Source organism: Salmo salar, chromosome ssa12 (assembly GCF_905237065.1).
Source record: "Salmo salar chromosome ssa12, Ssal_v3.1, whole genome shotgun sequence".
In the NCBI taxonomy this organism is placed as follows: Eukaryota; Metazoa; Chordata; class Actinopteri; order Salmoniformes; family Salmonidae; genus Salmo; species Salmo salar.
The window spans coordinates 27,925,425-27,947,796 of record NC_059453.1 but is presented as its reverse complement, the minus strand read 5'-3'; the positions used below and the strand labels follow the sequence as shown (position 1 = coordinate 27,947,796).

General features: G+C 47.2%; 1 protein-coding gene across 2 annotated transcripts in view; it reads left to right on the top strand.

Annotated features, from left to right (window-relative positions):
* Window positions 1-22,372, top strand: part of LOC106564712 (VPS10 domain-containing receptor SorCS1) — a 157,557-nt gene that overhangs the window by 108,578 nt on the left and 26,607 nt on the right. For both annotated transcript variants that reach the window (XR_006757943.1, XM_045691193.1), the window contains exons 5-14: window positions 879-952; window positions 3,185-3,249; window positions 4,203-4,321; window positions 6,016-6,105; window positions 8,471-8,650; window positions 12,096-12,242; window positions 13,297-13,399; window positions 16,395-16,471; window positions 21,358-21,449; window positions 22,200-22,307. Coding sequence is in view for 1 of the 2 variants with exons in the window: in XM_045691193.1 (XP_045547149.1) it covers window positions 879-952; window positions 3,185-3,249; window positions 4,203-4,321; window positions 6,016-6,105; window positions 8,471-8,650; window positions 12,096-12,242; window positions 13,297-13,399; window positions 16,395-16,471; window positions 21,358-21,449; window positions 22,200-22,307 (1,055 nt within the window). In the remaining variant the exon portion in view is untranslated. The remainder of the gene's footprint in view (window positions 1-878; window positions 953-3,184; window positions 3,250-4,202; window positions 4,322-6,015; window positions 6,106-8,470; window positions 8,651-12,095; window positions 12,243-13,296; window positions 13,400-16,394; window positions 16,472-21,357; window positions 21,450-22,199; window positions 22,308-22,372) is intronic.

The window sequence follows — 22,372 nt, the reverse complement described above, 5'->3', positions numbered from 1 at the left end:
CCTTGGATAGTTCACAGTAACCAGTTAGTAAGAAAAACAAATACTGACTCCACTATAAATAGTGAAAGAAGCTGCAAACAAAAGGCATTTATTCCATGCTTATTCAGGATATTCAATTGTACCATGCTTCCTTCCCCAAATAAGCTTTCCTGTTTCTTGAAAGAATCCCCCCTCGGCTCATACCATCTACCGATAGAGACTGTGATATCTCTCTGTGTGTGTGAACCATCTCTGTGTAGCAGCTCTCAGTAGAGATTGGGATATCTCAGCAACCTACCGAAGTGCTGACTAGTGAAACAATGCTCACATTGGGACCACGGGCTGTGCCGCGGCTCCCCTGCTAGGCTCCCCAACACACACACGCACACACATCAGCCCCCCCCCGCTGTTCTCTAGCCTTGTTAGGAGTATGTAGCCATATCTCCAGTACAATGACACCCTCACCATACTCAATCCCTTTAACAGCTTCATATTTAACATAGGAATGTGTGTGGGGTTTTCACATGGAAGGAATGTGTGGAGAATTGACAGATCGTGTCCTCAGCTTCAGCCCTGTTCTGGTGATTCTTCTGAGGCACATTTTTGTTGCCCTCTTGTGCCATGTAGGTAATATAGCTTCTCAAGAATGTAAATGAACTTGAGAGCAATTTTTCCTACGGAAGTAGAAGTAATTGCATGATTGCATTATTTGTGAAGTGAACAGGACTAATTATATAACGAGTTATGCTCATATTGTATCACATTGACTGTAATGGGAAAATGCTAAACTATATCTGGACTTTTAGGGTTTGTGTTGAATGTTTATTTTACAGTATTCATTTAATCTGTCTTGTCTGACTGAATACAGTATGTAATTCCCATCGGCTTTGTCCCCACAGCTGTACAGCTCGGTGGAGTTTGGAAGGAGGTGGCAACTTGTCCATGAGAGGGTGGCCCCCAATCGATTCTACTGGTAAGCACAGCAACCTATAACCTTCTTCCTGTCTTTCCTAATGTCGAGACTAACTATACATTGAAATCCTTTTTGGTCTTTCCACATTCTTAATGGAAGGATATATGCCAGAGTGAATCCTCTTCTTTGCATTACATTATTGATGAGTCTGCGCCTGTTCTTTCTCAACATGAGATAGCAAGGTACTGACACTCCAAAGAGGTTCAGACTTCTAACGAATGCAGCGGCCCGTTAGGGCTTGTTAGTGAACTCACTATGCTGAATGGTTCAGCATTTGGAATGCAGCTAACGATGTGGTCTTCGTTTGGTCGAGCGTGGCTAGTGAACAAGGGAATGTGAACAGACAGAGTAGTCAACACATGAGTTGGATTTTGGATGAGTTTTGTGATTTCAGTTGGACCTGTTGGAGCTCTGGAGGGTCCTGTTCAATGTTATTCCTAAAGCAAGGTTATATGCAAGGTTTTGGAGTTACGTTTGGAATGTTAATTTGAGGGCGTTAAATGGATTTGGATATGCATGAATTACCTTGTACAATTAATACTGCAAAAAATATATTATTCTTTTGTTTTTTACTTTTCTGTCATGGGATACAGCAGTCCTTGATAATACTTGATAATAAGAGCATTGTAGTTTGATTTGATCTTCTGTTTGAACCATATAGCCCTAGGTCTTTCGAAAGCATGACCTTACTTGACCGTGTCAGTCAAATCCACCCCATGAGAATGCTCTTGTCTTCTATCTATATTCTGCAGGGATTTGATCTTCCTTTTACTGTTTCGTTTCTTGTTATCCTCCTCTGTTCTCCATCTGTTCTACTTCGTAGCTGGTCCCACGTAGCTGGCCAGACACGAACTGTCAAATCCAGTCATTTTTAACACAACTGGCTTAAGTCGGATGTATAAAAAAAGCTTTTGTTGAGTAAATTCGTGAGAAACTGTCAGTGGTAACAAGCTAGGCAGTTCTGGGAGGAGGATGCCTAGAGGGTTTGCTTCTGCACTCCTTGAGTGAGTGAGATGTATTTTTAGGACTGTGTGAACCCTGTTAATAAGGTTTTGGGAAACTTCCTTTCTGACTCAGACCATTGTAGTTGAAAAGAAAAGGCACAGTTGTGAGCAGGTTAACATGTTTCGTCATGAATCTTGTTCTAGAGGCAGCTTTGCAGAGTGTTCGCTAGCACAGCCACAAATTCATAAAATCAGATTTTAAATCTAACCCTAACCTTAACCACACTGCTAACCCTGATGCCTAACCCTAACATTAAATTACAATATAGCCAATTTTGACTTTGCAGCTGGCCCATCAAGTGGAAATCGCTCAGTTCTGACTCGAGGACAGGACTCGTCCCCAAAAAATGTCAACCTGCCAGTCGTGAGCAGATTTTCATCTAGAATCTGGATCACATCTATAGATCACATCCTCTCTGAGTTTATGTGAGGCAAGAGCTCCGTCTCATGACAATCCTTCTCCTAATTTTTACCACTAGTCTCAAGGGAGACAACATCACAGCTAATGAAACGTCAAATCATTATTACTGCCCCTTACATCTTCTCACATTGTAGATGCTGTAGGTTCAAACTCACCCTCTAGTACAGTCTGAGACTTGAAATAGGTGAGCTTAAAGAATGGTTGTTCACCCGTAGAAGAGCAAATGAGGGAGAACTAGAGATGATGCATTTTATCTGGGAAATCAACAATACTGACAAAAACTGCCATATTTAAGATCGGGGGGTGGGCTCTGTGCGTGACATCCTTTCCCTTTGTGTGCTGTCTCCTTTGCTCTATGAAGATATCCCTCTGATTTCCTTTAAGTAAATATTTCAGGCCTGTAATGATTTTGTGTAGCTGCACCGTGTCTGCGGGTGTTCTGAGCAAGCAAATCAATTACTTTCCCTCTTACTAATGATGCCCCATCAATCTGTCAGGAAAGTAAGGGCAGTTTTGTAAGGTTTTGCCTTGAACACGGTAACATCACATGCAACACCTGAGGAAGTTTTCCTTTTTACCTCATTGTACAACCTTTTGAGGTGTTCCACAGGGGTATAGCCTGGGCCCTTGAAGTTTCTGGCAATTGTCATTCTGGTTGTCATTTCCCCTCTGTTCTGAATTTATCTGACAAGCAATGTCATGGATAAGAAGGTACGTATAGGCTCGGTAGCATCAGTGATATCCTTCTGTCTTTCCTTGCTAAAGAATAGTGATGTACCTGAAAGAAATGTGTCTTTTCCCTCGCAGGTCAAAAACGGGTTTAGACAAAGAACCGGGCTTAATTCACCTGGAAACCATCATCTCTGAAGGACGTGAGTAATTCAAGTTTCAGAGTTCCTGCTCTGTTCCTCAATTTTTCCGGTGTCTCTACTGTACCATGAGCCTTGAACTAAAGTGGAAAGGGATTGAGAGGGTATGAAGGGCTATGAGCCACACGATTTAAAGGCGTGGGGGACACACAATGACAATTGAGAAAAGTAATGCATATATTAGAATGCCTTTAAAACCAGAGTGATCCGGATGCTCAACATTCTGAATGTCAATGGAATGGATGGAAACCCAATGGCCAGCTGTCTGTGGTTTGGCAGAACATAATGGAACATTTGAATGGATCTACCTGATACAGTGACGCAATATGCATGATACAATACCAATTCACAGTTGATATTTTTCTACTCTGTCATGAACATGTTATATGTATCCTAACGTCAAAAGGTTGATACAGATATGGAGGTAACCTCATAGTTAATCTACGCCATTGTACTGGGGATACATCTCTCAAAACTTAAGGGGTATTCTCCCCGGTCCTCAACTCAATAGACAAAAATAGAAACTTCCCTCTAATCCCTGACAGAAAGCAAACAACCACCCTTTTGGCCGGAGTGGCAGAATCACCCCCAGTTAGCAGCCACCACAGATACAGACACCCTTGTGACAGTGCAAGCCTTGCCCCTGTATGGCCATCACCATTGGTCACGCGGCTCACTGTGTAAACCAGACAACATAGTTAGCTGAAGCCTAACACACAGGGACAGCCAGTCCCACACCTCGCTCCCCACCTCACACCGCTGTTGAAGGGAAAGAAAGCAATTGTCCTCCCTGGTCCACCATCTGCTTTCCCCTCGCTTTTTGCTCGCCACTTTATTGATGCAATTAATGTGAGACACCTGATGGAAGGCTGGCTCGCGGTGAAGGCTGCCTGTCCCCCATTGGCTAATATGATCATTGGTTCAATGGCTGCGGTTTCTTCTCTCCTTGTGTGCAGAGGCGCTGTACGTCACCTGCAAGCTGCAGAACTGCACCGAGGCCAATAAGGGCAAGCCGTTCCCTGGCTACATTGACCCCAATTCCCTTGTGGTGCAAGACGAGTATGTGTTTGTCCAGGTAGGTAATTGCCCATATCTGACTTGAACCAGAACAGAGGTTTGTGTGTAAGAGAACATGTAATAGGATTATCAGAAATGTTGAAGATCATTTTACTCTTAACCTCTATGGGCTAGGTGGGACGCTAGCGTGCCACCCGTGGTGCACTCCATCAACAGCAGGTGCATTTCAAGAGCGGCAAATTTGAATCCAAATAAATTTTTCTAATTCTAATTTTTCAAACATACAACTATTTTACACCCTTTGAAAGATAAACATCTCCTTAATCTAACCACGTTTTACGATTTCAAAAAGGTTTTACGGCGAAAGCATAAATTTAGAGTATGTTAGGACAGTACATTTACAAGAGTTGTGTGTAATGTTTTGTCAAGTCAAAGACAGGGTCACCAAAACCATAAAACCAGCTAAAATGATGCACTAACCTTTTACAATCTCCATCAGATGACACTCCTAGGACATTATGTTAGACAATGCATGCATTTTTAGTTCTATCAAGTTCATATTTATATCCAAAAACAGCGTTTTACTATGGCATTGATGTTGAGGAAATCGTTTCCCTCCAATAACCGGCAGTCAAGTCAGCGTCACAAATTAAATAATTAAAATTAGAAAACATTGGTAAAATATTATATTGTCATTTAAAGAATTATAGATTTACATCTCTTGAACGCAATCAACTTGCCAGATTTAAAAATAACCTTACTGGGAAATCACACTTTGCGAAAATACTATGTAAATAATCCATTACCTTTGATTCTCTTCCTCAGATGTCACTTCCAGGTATCACAGGTCCATAACGAATGTAGTTTTGTTAAAAAAAGCTCATCATTTATGTCCAAAAATCTCCGTCTTGTTAGCACATGATCTAAGCCAGCCGGACTTCTCGTCATGAACGAGGGGAAAAAATATATTTACGTTCGTTCAAACATGTCAAACGTTGTATAGCATGAATCATTAGGGCCTTTTTTAACCAGAACATGAATAATATTCAAGGTGGACGAATGCATACTCTTTTATAACGTATTGGAACGAGGGTACCCAACATGAACTCGCGCGCCAGGTGTCTAATGGGACATCATCGTTCCATGGCTCTTGTTCGGTCAGATCTCCCTCCAGAAGACTCAAAACACTTTGTAAAGGCTGGTGACATCTAGTGGAAGCAATAGGAAGTGCCAAAATATTCCTCAGCCCCTGTGTTTTTCAATGGGATAGGTTGAAAGTCAATACAACACATCAGGTATCCACTTCCTGTCAGAAAATGTCTCAGGGTTTTGCCTGCCAAATGAGTTCTGTTATACTCACAGACACCATTCAAACAGTTTTAGAAACTTTAGAGTGTTTTCTATCCATATATAATAAGTATATGCATATTCTAGTTACTGGGTAGGATTAGTAACCAGATTAAATCGGGTACATTTTTTTTATCCAGACGTGCAAATGCTGCCCCCTAGCCCTAACAGGTTAAGTGTTTATTTTAAGGCTATTATGTATTTTTGGGATTGGTGCGTTTTACTGATAAACGTGTTTTATTGATGTAATCCAAAGGGGGGTGTGTGTGTGCGAGAGAGACCATGTAATACGTTTATTGGAAATGTATTATAACAGGTTATATTAATCAGGGCTTTAGTATGTAGTACGCTTGATGGGTCGTATATCTTGAATGTGTTTTCATTCAATGGTTTCATGACCTGCAGGTGTCAACTGGTGGGCGTCCAATCTACTACGTGTCAGCCAAGCGGGAAGTCTTCACACCCATGAAGCTACCCAAATACACCTTGCCTAAGGTATAACCCACAGACACACATGGGCATACAATGGTCGATCAACATTCCAGGATAGAAGCAGGGAGACCGAGTAGAGGCAACAGAAGCAGGGAGACCGAGTAGAGGCAACAGAAGCAGGGAGACCGAGTAGAGGCAACAGAAGCAGGGAGACCGAGTAGAGGCAACAGAAGCAGGGAGACCGAGTAGAGGCAACAGAAGCAGGGAGACCGAGTAGAGGCAACAGAAGCAGGGAGACCGAGTAGAGGGTGCAGAAGCAGGGAGACCGAGTAGAGGGTGCAGAAGCAGGGAGACCGAGTAGAGGGTGCAGAAGCAGGGAGACCGAGTAGAGGGAGCAGAAGCAGGGAGACCGAGTAGAGGCAACAGAAGCAGGGAGACCGAGTAGAGGCAACAGAAGCAGGGAGACCGAGTAGAGGGTGCAGAAGCAGGGAGACCGAGTAGAGGGTGCAGAAGTGTCTAGGGCTCATGCCGGGAACAAACCGGGATCCCTGCTGCAGGAAGAAGTATATGGTTCCGGAAGCAAGAGTGTTACCCACTCGACCAGACTCCAGTCCAGTGGTTATATAGCTATCTTTCAACCTACCTTAAATGCATCAAAAGAATAATCTCTATGGGAATTCAAACCTAAGCCATCATGAGACCAATACTGGAAACAACACAGGTAGCTTTCTATCCAGCATCCCTTTGTTATTTATGAGTGAACTGAGGCCAAAACCAACTGCCATTGTTTCTGGCATTGTTATTCAATGCACCTATATGCCTGTGGCCTCTCTTGTGTCCTTCCCGCCTCTCCGTTGACAATTAAACATGTTTTATTCAATCAAGCCATGGGCCATCCTAATCTCTCTCGCTCTCTCTCGCTCTCTCTCGCTCTCTCTCGCTCTCTCTCGCTCTCTCTCGCTCTCTCGTTCTCTCGCTCTGTCTCGCCACACTGAGGTGTTGCAGGCGCAGCCAGAGGTAGATGAAATTCACTAGCGAGAACAGCTTGTGTCCCTCTGTGTTAGTGCGGGCCGACGAGCACACAATTCAAGTTAATAAGTGTAATATCCTCCTCGCTGGAGTTACGTTGGTGAGAATGAGGTCGGATACTGATTTATTCTTCTGATTAAACCCAGCGGGGGTGCGATGGTAAATTGGGTAGACGGAGGTTCTCGAAAGGCCACTGTAATACACCGTTGACATATTACTATTAACAGGCGTTGATTGTGGGTACATGGAAATCAAAACTGATTCAAAGTGTCCATTTTTCAGGTTAATCAAGGGAGAGGTTAGATTCGATTATAATTAGTTATTTTCGTATTTTTTTATTACGTTCCTTATTATGTGCTGGATTTAATAGAATGCATTCTAAATGGGTAGATGCATGCAAAAGTTGTCAGGGTTGAACTATCATCTCCATGGGGGGGAGCTACAGTAGTTAGAGAGAGTATCAGATCACTTACTTCTGAAGCAGTAGATTGTTTTTCTGTTACCATTTTGAGAGTTACATACTGCATCACCTCTGTAATTTGATAATTACATGGGGATTTTAAAATTAGACGTTTGAGTCTGTTGCTTGATAATCTCTTCATTAAGTTGTTCATTCCAGTGTAATTTCACTGTAATTACTATTGTGTCATTATTTTATTGTGTAAGTGAAATTACAGTTGGCCTGCATGTCATTAATTAAACCTGATTGTTTCACCAATGCAATCTAATTGAAATTGTTAGCTACCAACTAATTAATGAATTGTAATGAAACAAAATCGCTGTAAAAATGATTAATTTAAATGTTCATTTAACTCAATGTACCAAACATTAAGAACACCTTCCTAATATTGAGTTGCCCTCAGAACAGCCACAATTCGTCGTGGCACGGACTCTACAAGGTGTTGAAAGCGTTTCACAGGGATACTGGCCCATGTTGACTCCAATGATTCCCACCGTTGTGTCAAGTTGGCTGGATATATTTTGGGTGGTGGACCATTGTTGACACACACAGGAAACTGTTGAGCGTGAAAAACTCTTGACACAAACCGGTGCGCACGGCTGGCACCTACTACCATACCCCATTCAAAGCCACAAATATTTTGTCTTGCCCATTCACCCTCTGAATGTCACACATACACAATCCTTGTCTCAATTTTCTCAATGCTTAAAAATCCTTCTTTAACCTGTCTCCTCCCCTTCATAAACACTGGTTGAAGTGGATTTAACAAGTGACATCAATAAGGGATAATAGTTTTCACCTGGTCAGTCTGTCTTTGAAAGAGCAGGTGTTCCTAATGTTTTGTACACTCAGAGTATATTAGTCTGTAATTAATTACATGATACAGTATGTATGCAACTTAATGTCAAATGTAACCTGCTGACGTTCTTTCTCTGCTAGGATCTGCATGTGATCAGTACGGATGAGAACCGGGTGGTTGCGGCGGTACAGGAGTGGAACCAGAACGACACCTACAACCTGTACGTGTCAGAGACTGGAGGGGTCTTCTACACCTTGGCCCTGGAGAACGTAGTCAGCAGCATGGGGCACGAGGGCAACGTCATGATAGACCTGTATGAGGTAAATGTACAATGTCATGATCAACCTGTATGAGGTAAATATACAACTCAATGATAGACCTGTATGAGGTAAATGTACAATGTCATGATCAACCTGTATGCGGTAAATGTACAACGTCATGATAGACCTGTATGAGGTATATTGTACAACGTCATGATAGACCTGTATGAGGTATATTATACAATTTCATGATAGACCTGTATGAGGTATATTATACAACGTCATGATAGACCTGTATGAGGTATATTATACAACGTCATGATAGACCTGTATGAGGTATATTATACAACGTCATGATAGACCTGTATGAGGTATATTATACAACGTCATGATAGACCTGTATGAGGTATATTATACAACGTCATGATAGACCTGTATGAGGTATATTATACAACGTCATGATAGACCTGTATGAGGTATATTATACAACGTCATGATAGACCTGTATGAGGTATATTGTACAACGTCATGATAGACCTGTATGAGGTATATTGTACAACGTCATGATAGACCTGTATGAGGTATATTGTACAACGTCATGATAGACCTGTATGAGGTATATTGTACAACGTCATGATAGACCTGTATGAGGTATATTGTACAACGTCATGATAGACCTGTATGAGGTATATTGTACAACGTCATGATAGACCTGTATGAGGTATATTGTACAACGTCATGATAGACCTGTATGAGGTATATTGTACAACGTCATGATAGACCTGTATGAGGTATATTGTACAACGTCATGATAGACCTGTATGAGGTATATTGTACAACGTCATGATAGACCTGTATGAGGTATATTATACAACGTCATGATAGACCTGTATGAGGTATATTATACAACGTCATGATAGACCTGTATGAGGTATATTATACAACGTCATGATAGACCTGTATGAGGTATATTATACAACGTCATGATAGACCTGTATGAGGTATATTATACAACGTCATGATAGACCTGTATGAGGTATATTATACAACGTCATGATAGACCTGTATGAGGTATATTATACAATGTCATGATAGACCTGTATGAGGTATATTATACAACGTCATGATAGGCCTGTATGAGGTATATTGTACAACGTCATGATAGGCTTGTATGAGGTATATTGTACAACGTCATGATCGACTTGTATGAGGTAAATGTACAACGGCATGATCAACCTGTATGAGGTAAATATACAACGGCATGATAGACCTCCTGTACATGTACAAAGTAAATATACTGGAGATAAGATAGATGCACCTGTTTGTGTGGGTAACACTGATGCCTGCAGCACAAATACGTCATCCTGTCTCCACTGCTTCTCTGAATCGTCCTCCCTCTCTGTCTCTCTACTCATCTCTACCTATCTCTGTCTCAATAATATATACATATAGAATATATATTTATAATTTGTATATGTATACAGTGAATATACTGTAAACAAGGCAGGAGTGTGGTGAAGGAGCATGCTTAATTTCATGATTGATCTGTAAATACACTGGAGAAAAGGTGTAATACACATACAGGTTGACAATGCTCAAGGTTGGCATGTAATTTTAGAAACAGAGGTGGTTTGCACAAGAGTGTAACCTTGAGATACCAATTGCCTTCATCTTTCCTGAGACCGGAAGTGAAATGCTGCCTGTGGAGCTATGCTCTGGAACACCTATATCACATACTCTAGTGGTACAGTATATAGGCCCAGGCCTATAGTAGGCTTTGAAGTGTGGAGTCCCTGCGGGGCCATGATATCGAATGTTGGCAGAAGTACAAACTATACAGTTTCAAGGTGTTCGACCCCCAAGTACAAGGTGTATTGAAGGATTTCCAATCACACAGTTGACAGATGGAATGAATAAATCACTGATAATAACCATCACACACAGCCTCGTTTCAATGCAATCTTCCCAAATAGACCTATTCTTTCTCTATATTACCTACTCCGGTAATATTAGATTATATTGACTAGCGATCAATGTGGGAGAGTTTAAGAACCGGGAGGTGTAGAGAATAAAGTCATCTCCTGTCACTTTTGGAAGTAAACCGAGTTGCTGTTCCATTTTCAAACGCGCTTTGGAATGAACACAGAAGCAGTTTCAAACTGCTGACGCGCACATTCTTTTCTTTGATGAGTAACTGCAGACATTAGCTTACATACCTGATACAAACGAGGGGCCCGCTGTAAACCAGATTGCCAGGGAAGAAAATAGCAGCTCTGAATGGATATCAGCTCCATGGAAAATCAAATAATTAGGCTGTTGATGATATACCAGCCGTGTCTAAACCCCTCATTTGGCCTTGCGGTCGGCGATAGAATCAAATCCAGTCCCTTGATTGGGGTCGGGGACCCGAAACACAGCATATGCTAAAATCTGAGCTCCAGGCGAGATTGAAGTATCTGTCAATTATTGACGAGAAGGGAGTGCTTGGCAGATGCACGTGAGGACTTCAACTCAGTTTCATATTCAGAGTTATTTCCCAAGCCCCCAAGTCAGATTAAGTTAGGACACACGTATCTTACTACGGTCTCTAGAGTCTAGACGATAAATCGCTTCTTACTTATTTTGTAATAAATGGATTTTAGCAAGATGTTATCACGCTTTTATGGTTCTAGGATGTTTGTGTGTAGTTCTAGAGGGGATCTACTGTAATGTGCATCATAATATATTGTGCTCTGCTTAATTAGGGAGATGTGATTGTGTTACAGATGTTGGATCTTAATTTGATCTCTCGTTGCTGAGAATTTTCCTGCGCTGCAGAAAATACATATGAGCTTTGTGATTGACATAAAGGAACTGAAAACCCGCACTAACACACAATTATGTAGCCTACTTTTTGCCAGCTAACAGCCTAACCACCGATCAAGCAACATTTTGGACTAAACGTTCAAATCCTGTTGCTGCAGGATTATTTTGCTGCGATTAATATAGGTCTAATTAAGATCTGACATCTGTATCACAATCATATCTCCTGCATTAAGCAGAGCACAATATATTATGAAGCATATTACAGTAGATCCCCTCTGGTGCTGCACACAAACATCCTATAACCATAAAAACGTGAATACATCTCGATAAACACCATATAATATATGTTTGTATTACAAGATAAGTAAGACGTGATTTATTGTCTAGACTCTATGAAAATGCGTAATATTAGTCAGGTATTTTTATCCCTCATCCATTGTTTTGATGAGACAGCCTGCTCTCGTATTTTGTTCATAAAAAGTGCAAAATGTAAGTTTGTTATGTTAATAAAAGACAAAAAATACCATAAGACCACTTTCAGTTGAGAACAATGTGTCTGACCGTTTCCCTAGAAATAGGTCTAGAACCTTCCTTGAAGTAACCACTCATTATTAGACCAGCTAAAATGTGGTGCTGATAGCAGGATATAAAATAAGAATTACATCTTCCAAACATGTTTTCCCTAATCTCTATCTCCTAGGTGGCGGGTATAAAAGGGATGTTTCTCGCCAACAAGAAGATGGACAACGTGGTGAAGACTTATATCACCTACAACAGAGGGAGAGACTGGAGGCTACTGCAGGCTCCCACTGCTGACCTGAGGGGCAACAGCATCCGCTGTGAACTAGTGAGGACACACAAAAACACACACACACAGATGCACGCACGTACCAAACACACATGGATACACACACACACACGTCATAACACTGTTGGACTTGTCAACGGGGCCTTGTCAGAAGTTGACTGAGCCGGGCCGTTGCCGCGGTGGTGAGGGAGGGGGGATAGAGCTCTGAAAGAGCACTGCTCGTCAAAGCTGAGCGCTCCGGAGGTTGTGCAGTGGAGGAAGCTAGCGGAGCTGAAAGGTCAGCCATTTTGATTTTGATCCAGTCCAATAAACTGATCTCACGTTTAGAGCTGGATATGTGTCATAAAGAGAGAGCCAAACAATGCCCTTCTTTTCTTTGTTTCTCCACAAACTTGAGTGTTGATTGTTCATGCTAGCTAGTAGCTACTTTCAGTGGCCAAAGTTGAGACCTTTGCTGTGTTGTTTGTGGATATCAACTCTATTCGGTGTCTTTCTAATAGTTAAGTGTGCTGGCCGTCTAAAAGTAACACAGATTTGCTCTAATGGTCAGCTTTATTACAGTGTACATTATAGATACAGGTCCCAGTCAGCCAAGGGGTAGAGCATAGCCCCCTTTTAGCTCCCTTTATACACCCCAAAATAATTACCCTTTGATAAAGTAATTAGTGATTCAAAAGCGCACCTCGCCTTCACCCAGTATGATGCAGTCATTTGTCAGAAAATGTCAGCCTTTTAATAAACTTCTAAACACACACAACACACATGCTCGCACTACTGGCATTTGCAGTGTCCTAATGAGAATTGTGTAGCTAAAGGTTATTCCAATCAAAACTAATGGTGGAAGGAGCCAATGGGGAGTAGTGTTTGTGTGAGGATTTATGATGGGGGGGGGGTGGGGGGTGGGGGGGGTGTGGGGGGTTGTGTGTGTGCACATGCGTGCGTGTGTTCCTGTGCGTGCGTTCCTGTGTGTCAATAAATCCCACCTCGATTTGCTTGGGGGTCTTCTCTAATGAGTGTTTGTGTTGACATACAGTTAAGTCTATTCTGTTGTTAATGAGTCAGGCTAACTGTTCTGTTTGTCCTTCCTCCCCAGCCATACTGCTCCCTACACCTCCACCTACATGTGTCGGCCAACCCCTACACGTCGGGGAATATCGAGAGCAAGGACTCTGCCCCGGGGATCATTGTGGCCTCAGGTAGGTGAACATGGTATTTTCTTTAGTGACAGTGTGGATTTTTAAAGTTACGTTTATTGCGAAAATTTTGTGAAGCTCAGATACTTGAGGTGTTTCTTTTGACTTTATGAGTTGAGTTTAGACAATTTACATACCTTATCGTTCCGGGAAGAACATGTCCTGTGTTAAAGTTTTCAAACTCTGGCAGTTATACAACTCGGGGGGCTTCATTCACGTTGCAAATATATCTGGATTTAAATGATGTACTCAGCCCAAAGCACTTCCTGAAAAGTTTCTGATCCAGCATACTTTAGGACGGCCATGCATAATATTTGTTGTTGGCCCATACTGACGTCCCCGCGCTGTCACCACTGTGCGTTGTATACAGATAGATTTACTAGCTAAGTGCTACACTTGGGAATTCTGGAGTGGGACAGAATCTTCAGAGTGCCTGCTGTTCCTCTTAAGTGCCTTTTCTTTTTCTCCTCCAGTCACTGCCTGACTAGTGCCCTTCTATTGTCTTTTATATTGTGCTGTATGGAACTGTTGACTCTTTGTGACACACTGCTCATCACTGGCTTCACATGGCCCTTTGTCAGATATGACATTCTCCCATTTGCACATGAACAGAGACTAAATATATGGTTTCGCAATGTTAAAATACCACCTTTGCCACCCAACTGAACATGTTTCTATTTCAGTGATAATGCAGAGAAGCCGGTGTTTGGAGGATATATTGGCACGGGTGTTGTTAGGCCCGAGATGAAGTCAATCACTTCAAACTGAAGCTGGAAAGACTGCAAACTAGCTGCACTTTGTTTCGTTTGACCTTTTTTTCAATTGACATTTCTTTGTATACATCAATAAAAATGATGCCAGCTGATTCATGATTTAAACTGGCTGAGAAACGTTGCCTGCCTGCCTGTCTATCTGTCTCGTCCTGACTCCCGACACGTTCATTACTATGGGACAGCTGGAGATTGAATTTGAATATTGAATCAATGAGGGACAGACAGCAAGGTTTCTCTGCTGTTGAAAACTAAATATTAGTCTAAAAGAAATGTGAGATAATGTCTAGATTATCTTTTTATAGTGGAGATAAAGTTTATGAAGTGCCTGCCTGGGCTGATGAGACGGTGGATTGCGCAGTCAGATGGAACAGAGTAAATAGGCATTATAACGTCTAGCTTTAGCCGGTGGTAACTTGTGGAATAGACACCAGCTGGAATTCAGTTTTAACCAATCAGCATTCACTATTAGACCCACTTGTTGTATGAAAAGGGACAAAAACAAAACACCAAGCCCTACCATCCACAGTGAGTTTTTCTCTCCCACAGGAACCTAGGTGGCAGCCTGTCTGTGTCAGCTCAAATTTGTGGCCTAACACAGGAAACCATATTCCAGAAACCCACAGTGGTGCCCAAAACTATACCCATCATGGTTTAGCCCTTTATGGCTGCCGAATGGGCATCCAGGCACAGGAGTGCATATCCGCTCGATGCACTCATCATCTCCCCACCGTTAGTGGAGTAAAACAAACACCACAGGAGGATCAGCGACATTGATGTGTCCCAAATATCACCCTGTTCCCAATATAGTGCACTACTTTTGACCAGAGCCTATGCACTAAATAGGGAATCGGGTGTCATTTTGGACTCACGATCAGCATCAGTCTCAGAATGGCTTCCCATTTTAGCAGCATTTTAATTCCTGCTGGGCTAGACTAGTCTATGACATATCTCCACACTCCTTAGGAGTCAGGAGTGGGTCTAGTCTACTACTAGACAGTGCCATGGGGTCTCTGGAGAACTCTACGGGGTAGTATAAATGGCATAGTATGACAGAAGGTCTATCGCTAGTACAAGTAGAATTGTTATTACAGAACATCTCTGTATCCGTTATATAGAATATTATTACATTTATATTTTACATTTTAGTCATATAGCAGACGCTCTTATCCAGAGCGACTTACAGTAGTGAATACATTTCATACATTTTTTCCCCGTACTGGTCCCTCGTGGGAATCGAACCCACAACCCTGGCGTTGCAAACACCATGCTCTACCAACTGAGCCACACGGGACCATATATCCATAATGTAACTGACTGACTGTGTTCAGCTGAGTCATGGCTCTGGGACAACAGCTGTGGGACCAGTCATTCACATACAAACATACAAATAGTGTTTTCACATCTCTGTATCCATTCAAAGTAGGCTACTGCAACCGACAGTGTTTTGCTGGGTGATAGATCTCTAAAGCAACAGCTATAGGGTACTTAAGAAGAGCACTGTTTCACCTCGACACTGGATAAAAGCCCTTAATCCTAGGGTACAAATCTAATTCAATCACGTTTCATTTGTCACATGCGGCGAGTACAACAGGTGTAGACTTTACCGTGAAACGCTTGCTTACGAGCCCTTCCCAACAATGCAGAGTTTAAGAAATTAGAATAAAAAGAAAAATAGTAACACAAGAGGGATATAATATAGAAGAATGGAGCTGCATACAAGGGGTAGATCAATGTGCAGTAGTACGAGGTATTTGAGGTAGATATATACATGAAGGGGAGAGCAAGAGGGAGACTTCTTCTCCTCTAGCCTCCTGTTAAACCACCTGACTAATTAGCCACTAAATGGGAGTAATTATAGTAGACTCAACAGCCTCAATCTGATAGAGGATTCTGGATGGTTAATACAGCACAGTAAATGGACTATATTACTGTAATGTGTGTTAGGAAACCGTTTTAGTTGTCATTGTATGAAAGGACATGACTGACTTTGACTCTAGTGTACAATCTGCGTCCTTCAGGGAGAAATAACATCAATCACTTCTGTAATTTAAGAAACATATTTTATTAAGGTTATGGAATTCCACAGGCAGCTGTGGAATTTTGGATTTGATTTAAATCAGCCCCACACCCACAAGGATATCAATAGTTTAGCACTTGGCTAAAGTCATACGGGACTCTCTCATCCTGAACACTTCACCCAACCTCCCCCCCACTCCTCTCCTCAGGCTCCATCGGAGCGGAGTTGACCACCAGCAACGTGAGCATGTTCATCACCTCGGATGCCGGCAACACGTGGAGACAGGTAAGAGGGAGGGAGGGAGAGAGAGATCCCCAGGATGGTGTTTAATCCACCACCTTGCCACCCGCCGCTGTGATTTAGTGTAGATAAACCCTGCCTTTGCCCGTACAACGATGCCTGTGGGTGGATTTCAATTTAAGGGACCTCGTGTCTAATTAAAGGAGGTAGATGATGAAGGGATGGAGGGAGAGGGAGGGAGAGGGAGGGAGAAGGGAGGGAGATGGAGGATGGAGGGAGGGAGATGGAGGGAGGGAGATGGAGGGTGAAGGGAGGGAGATGGATGGAGGGAGAAGGGATGGAGGGAGGAGGGAGGGAGGGAGAAGGAAGGGAGGGAGAAGGAAGGGAGGGAGAAGGGAGGGAGGAGGGAGAAGGGAGGGAGGAGGGAGAAGGGAGGGAGAGACGGACGGATGGACGGACGGAGAGGGGTGGAGGGAGAGACGGATGGACGGACAGACGGACGGAGAGGGGTGGAGGGAGAGAGGGAGACAGACGGACGGACGGACGGGACGGACGGACGGACGGACGGACGGACGGCGAGGGGTGGAGGGAGAGACGGACGGACGGAGAGGGTTGGAGGGAGAGACGGACGGAAGGACGGAGAGGGTTGGAGGGAGAGACGGACGGACGGACGGAGAGGGGTGCTAGGGAGAGACGGACGGACGGAGAGGTGTGGAGGGAGAGACGGACGGAAGGACGGAGAGGGTTGGAGGGAGAGACGGACGGACGGACGGAGAGGGGTGGAGGGAGACAGACGGACGGACGGACGGACGGAGAGGGGTGGAGGGAGAGACGGACGGACAGAGGGGTGGAGGGAGAGACGGACGGACAGAGGGGTGGAGGGAGAGACGGACGGACAGAGGGGTGGAGGGAGAGACGGACGGACGGAGAGGGGTGGAGGGAGAGACGGACGGACGGACGGAGAGGGGTGGAGGGAGGGACGGACGGACGGAGAGGGGTGGAGGGAGGGACAGACGGACGGAGAGGGGTGGAGGGAGAGACGGACGGACGGAGAGGGGTGGAGGGAGAGACGGACGGACGGAGAGGGGTGGAGGGAGAGACGGACGGACGGAGAGGGGTGGAGGGAGAGACGGACGGACGGCCGGAGAGGGGTGGAGGGAGAGACGGACGGAGAAGGGTGGAGGGAGGACGGACGGACGGAGAGGGGTGGAGGAGACGGACGGACGGAGAGGGGTGGAGGGAGAGACGGACGGACGGAGAGGGGTGGAGGGAGAGGCGGACGGACGGAGAGGGGTGGAGGGAGAGAGCGGACGGACGGAGAGGGGTGGAGGGAGAGACGGACGGACGGAGAGGGGTGGAGGGAGAGACGGACGGACGGGAGAGGGGTGGAGGGAGAGACGGACGTTCGGACGGAGAGAGTGGTGGAGGGAGAGACGGACGGACGGAGAGGGGTGGAGGGAGAGACGGACGGACGGAGAGGGGTGGAGGGAGAGACGGACGGACGGAGAGGTGTGGAGGGAGAGACGGACGGAAGGACGGAGAGGGGTGGAGGGAGAAACGGACGGACGGACGGAGAGAGGTGGAGGGAGACGGACGGACGGACGGACGGAGAAGGGTGGAGGGAGAGACGGACGGACGGAGAGGGGTGGAGGGAGAGAGACGGACGGAGAGGGGTGGAGGAGAGACGGACGGACGAGAGAGGGTGGAGGGAGAGACGGACGGACGGAGGGGGTGGAGGAAGAGACGGACGGACGGACGGAGAGGGGTGGAGGGAGAGACGGACGGACGGAGAGGGGTGGAGGAAGAGACGGACGGACGGACGGAGAGGGGTGCAGGGAGAGACGGACGGACGGACGGAGAGGGGTGGAGGGAGAGACGGACGGACGGACGGAGAGGGGTGGAGGGACAGACGGACGGACGGAGAGGGGTGGAGGGAGAGACGGACGGACGGAGAGGGGTGGAGGGAGAGACGGACGGACGGAGAGGGGGTCGAGGGAGAGACGGACGGACGGAGAGGGATGGAGGGAGAGACGGACGGACGGAGAGGGGTGGAGAGAGAGACGGACGGACGAGAGGGGTGAAGGGAGAGACGGACGGAGAGGGGTGAAGGGAGAGACGGACGGAGAGGGGTGGAAGGGAGAGACGGACGGACGGAGAGGGGTGGAGGGAGAGACGGACGGACGGAGAGGGGTGGAGGGAGAGACGGACGGAGAGAGGGGTGGAGGGACGGACGGACGGAGAGGGGTGGAGGGAGAGACGGACGGACTGAGAGGGGTGGAGGGAGAGACGGACGGACGGAGAGGGGTGGAGGGAGAGACGGACGGACGGAGAGGGGTGGAGAGAGAGACGGACGGAGAGGGGTGAAGGGAGAGACGGACGGAGAGGGGTGAAGGGAGAGACGGACGGAGAGGGGTGGAGGGAGAGACGGACGGAGAGGGGTGGAGGGAGAGACGGACGGACGGAGAGGGGTGGAGCGAGAGACGGACGGACGGATGGAGAAGGATGGAGGGAGAGACGGACGGAGAGGGTTGGAGGGAGAGACGGACGGACGGACGGAGAGGGGTGGAGGGAGAGACGGACGGACGGAGAGGGGTGGAGGGAGAGACGGACGGACGGAGAGGGGTGGAGGGAGAGACGGACGGACAGACGGAGAGGGGTGGAGGGAGAGGGGCGAAGTGAGAGGGACAGAGGGGTGGAGGGAGGGAGAGGGACGTGGAGGGAGAGGGAGGGGTGGTGGGAGAGGGGTGGAGGGGGACAGAGGGGTGGAGAGGGAGGGAGGGTGTGGAGAGGTGGACAGAGAGGGCTGGAGTGAGGGGTAGAGAGAGGGAAGGAAAGAGGGACAGAGGGGTTGGAGGGAGTGGGGTGGAGGGAGAGAAAGTGGATTGAGAGGGGTAGAGGGGGACAGAGAGGGGTGGAGAGGTGGACACAGAGGGCCGGAGGGAGAGGGCCGGAGGGAGGTGGATGGAGAGAGCGAGAGGGGTGAGTCAAGGCAGGGAGGGAGAGGGGTGGAGAGGGAGTGGTGGAGAGGGAGAGAGCGGGGAGAGAGGGAGGTGGAGGGATAGCGATGGGGTGGAGAGAGGGGGAGAAGGTGGGAGAGTATTGGAGGGAGGGGGGCTGGAGGGAGGGAGTGCGGGTAGGAGTGGGGAAGAGGGGTGGAGGGAGAGAGGGTGGATTGAGAGAGGGAGAGGAGTGGAGGGAGGGGTGAAGGGAGAGACGGACGGACGGAGAGGGGTGGAGGGAGAGACGGACGGACGGAGAGTGGTGGAGGGAGAGACGGACGGACGGAGAGGGGTGGAGGGAGAGACGGACGGATGGACGGAGAGGGGTGGAGGGCGAGACGGACGGACGGAGAGGGGTGGAGGGAGAGACGGACGGACGGACGGACGGAGAGGGGTGGAGGGAGAGACGGACGGACGGATAGGGGTGGAGGGAGAGACGGACGGACGGACGGAGAGGGGTGGAGGGAGAGACGGACGGACGGAGAGAGGGTGGAGGGAGAGACGGACGGACGGAGAGGGGTGGAGGGAGAGACGGACGGACGGACGGAGAGGGGTGGAGGGAGAGACGGACGGACGGACGGACGGACGAGAGAGGGGTGGAGGGAGAGACGGACGGACGGACGGACAGAGAGGGGTGGAGGGAGAGACGGACGGACGGACGGACAGAGAGGGGTGGAGGGAGAGACGGACGGACGGAGAGGGGTGGAGGGAGAGACGGACGGACGGAGAGGGGTGGAGGGAGAGACGGACGGAGAGGGGTGAAGGGAGAGACAGACGGAGAGGGGTGGAGGGAGAGACGGACGGACTGAGAGGGGTGGAGCGAGAGACGGACGGACGGATGGAGAAGGATGGAGGAAGAGACGGACGGAGAGGGTTGGAGGGAGAGACGGAGGTAGAGGGGTGGAGGGAGAGACGGACGGACGGAGAGGGGTGGAGGGAGAGACGGACGGACGGACGGAGAGGGTGGGGAGAGACGGACGGAGAGGGGTGGAGGGAGAGACGGACGGACAGACGGAGAGGGGTGGAGGGAGAGGGGCGAAGGGAGAGTGGGATGTGTAGGGAGAGGGGCGAAGGGAGAGTGGGATGTGGAGGGAGAGGGACAGAGGGGTGGAGGGAGGGAGAGGGACGTGGAGGGAGAGGGAGGGGTGGTGGGAGAGGGGTGGAGGGGGACAGAGGGGTGGAGAGGGAGGGAGGGTGTGGAGAGGTGGACAGAGAGGGCTGGAGTGAGGGGTAGAGAGAGGGAAGGAAAGAGGGACAGAGGGGTTGGAGGGAGTGGGGTGGAGGGAGAGAAAGTGGATTGAGAGGGGTAGAGGGGGACAGAGAGGGGTGGAGAGGTGGACAGAGAGGGCCGGAGGGAGGTGGATGGAGAGAGCGAGAGGGGTGAGTCAAGGCAGGGAGGGAGAGGGGTGGAGAGGGAGTGGTGGAGAGGGAGAGAGCGGGGAGAGAGGGAGGGTGGAGGGATAGCGATGGGGTGGAGAGAGGGGGAGAAGGTGGGAGAGGATTGGAGGGGGGGGGGCTGGAGGGAGGGAGTGCGGGTAGGAGTGGGGAAGAGGGGTGGAGGGAGAGAGGGTGGATTGAGAGAGGGAGAGGAGTGGAGGGAGGGGTGAAGGGAGGGAGAGGGGTGAATGGAGAGAGCGAGGGGGGTGAGTGAAGGGAGGGAGGGCGAGAGGGGTGGAGGGAGGGAGAGTGGGGGAAAGGGAGGGAGATGTGGGGAGGGGTGTCTGATGTATTCTCATCATGCTGATTTGAGCCATAACTCATTTCAGGTTTGTGTGTGTGTGTGTATGTGTGTGCATGCCTATGTGTGTGTACTTTCATTCATTAGGTTGCTCTTTCATCAACATTAAAGTCCACTACTAAAACAAAAATGTTTTGGTAATCAATAACGCTAGTAATTTAATGAGTTTATAATTTATACCTTTTGTCTTTCAGATTTTTGATGAGGAGTACAGTGTTCTCTACCTGGACCAAGGAGGAGCCCTGGTGGCTATAAGACACACTCCACTCCCCATCCGACACCTATGGTGAGTCTCTATCCCTCTCCCTCCCTCTCAACCCCTCACTCTTCCTCCCTCCGCCCCTCTCTCGATCTCTCTCTCTCTCTCTCTCTCATTTTTCTCTCTCTCTTTCATTTCTCTCTCTCTCTTTCATTTCTCTCTCTCTCTCTTGCTTTCTTTCATTTCTCTCTCTCTCACTCTCTCTTTCATTTCTCTCTCCCTCGCTCTCTTTCTCTTTTCCTCTCTCTCTTTTCCTTCCTCTCTTTCCCGAGGAAGACTCAATCCTCACGTTCCCACAAGCCCGATAGCGTAATGAGTATGTCTAAGAACATAGGAAGTGATTAGTGTAATTCCAAACCAATAGGCCATGAGATATTCTCCTCCTTTGACGATTGCCATTCAATTTCACCTTTCCCTGCTTGTTACGTCATGTAAGCCTTGCCTTTCAGTGCCTTTTAGAATGCAGTGCTCATATCCTGTGTCATGGTGGAATAATTTAACCTCAGTTTATCAGTTTGATGAGACACTGGAGAAGATTTGTGTTTTCTCCCATAGAGATATATATAACACTGTAATATTATACACTGTAATATGTTCTAATTCTGTCCATCAGTTATGGTATGTGTTATTATATTGCTGTGGTTTCTACCATAAAGATACAGCATAAAATACTATAATACTGTTAAATACACTAATGGAGTTTTTATTCTATTGCTATGGTCTCTCCCATAGAGATACAGAACAAAAGTAGTTATATTTCTATGGTTCCTCTCGCAGGATGAGTTTCGACGAGGGGAGACAGTGGAATAAATACAGTTTCACCATGTCGCCCCTGTTTGTGGATGGGTTACTAGGGGAGCCGGGGGAGGAGACTCTCATCATGACGTAAGTCAACTTTATTTACCCACTTTTGAATGAGAGGGAGAGACCGGTAAAGGGGAAACTCGGAG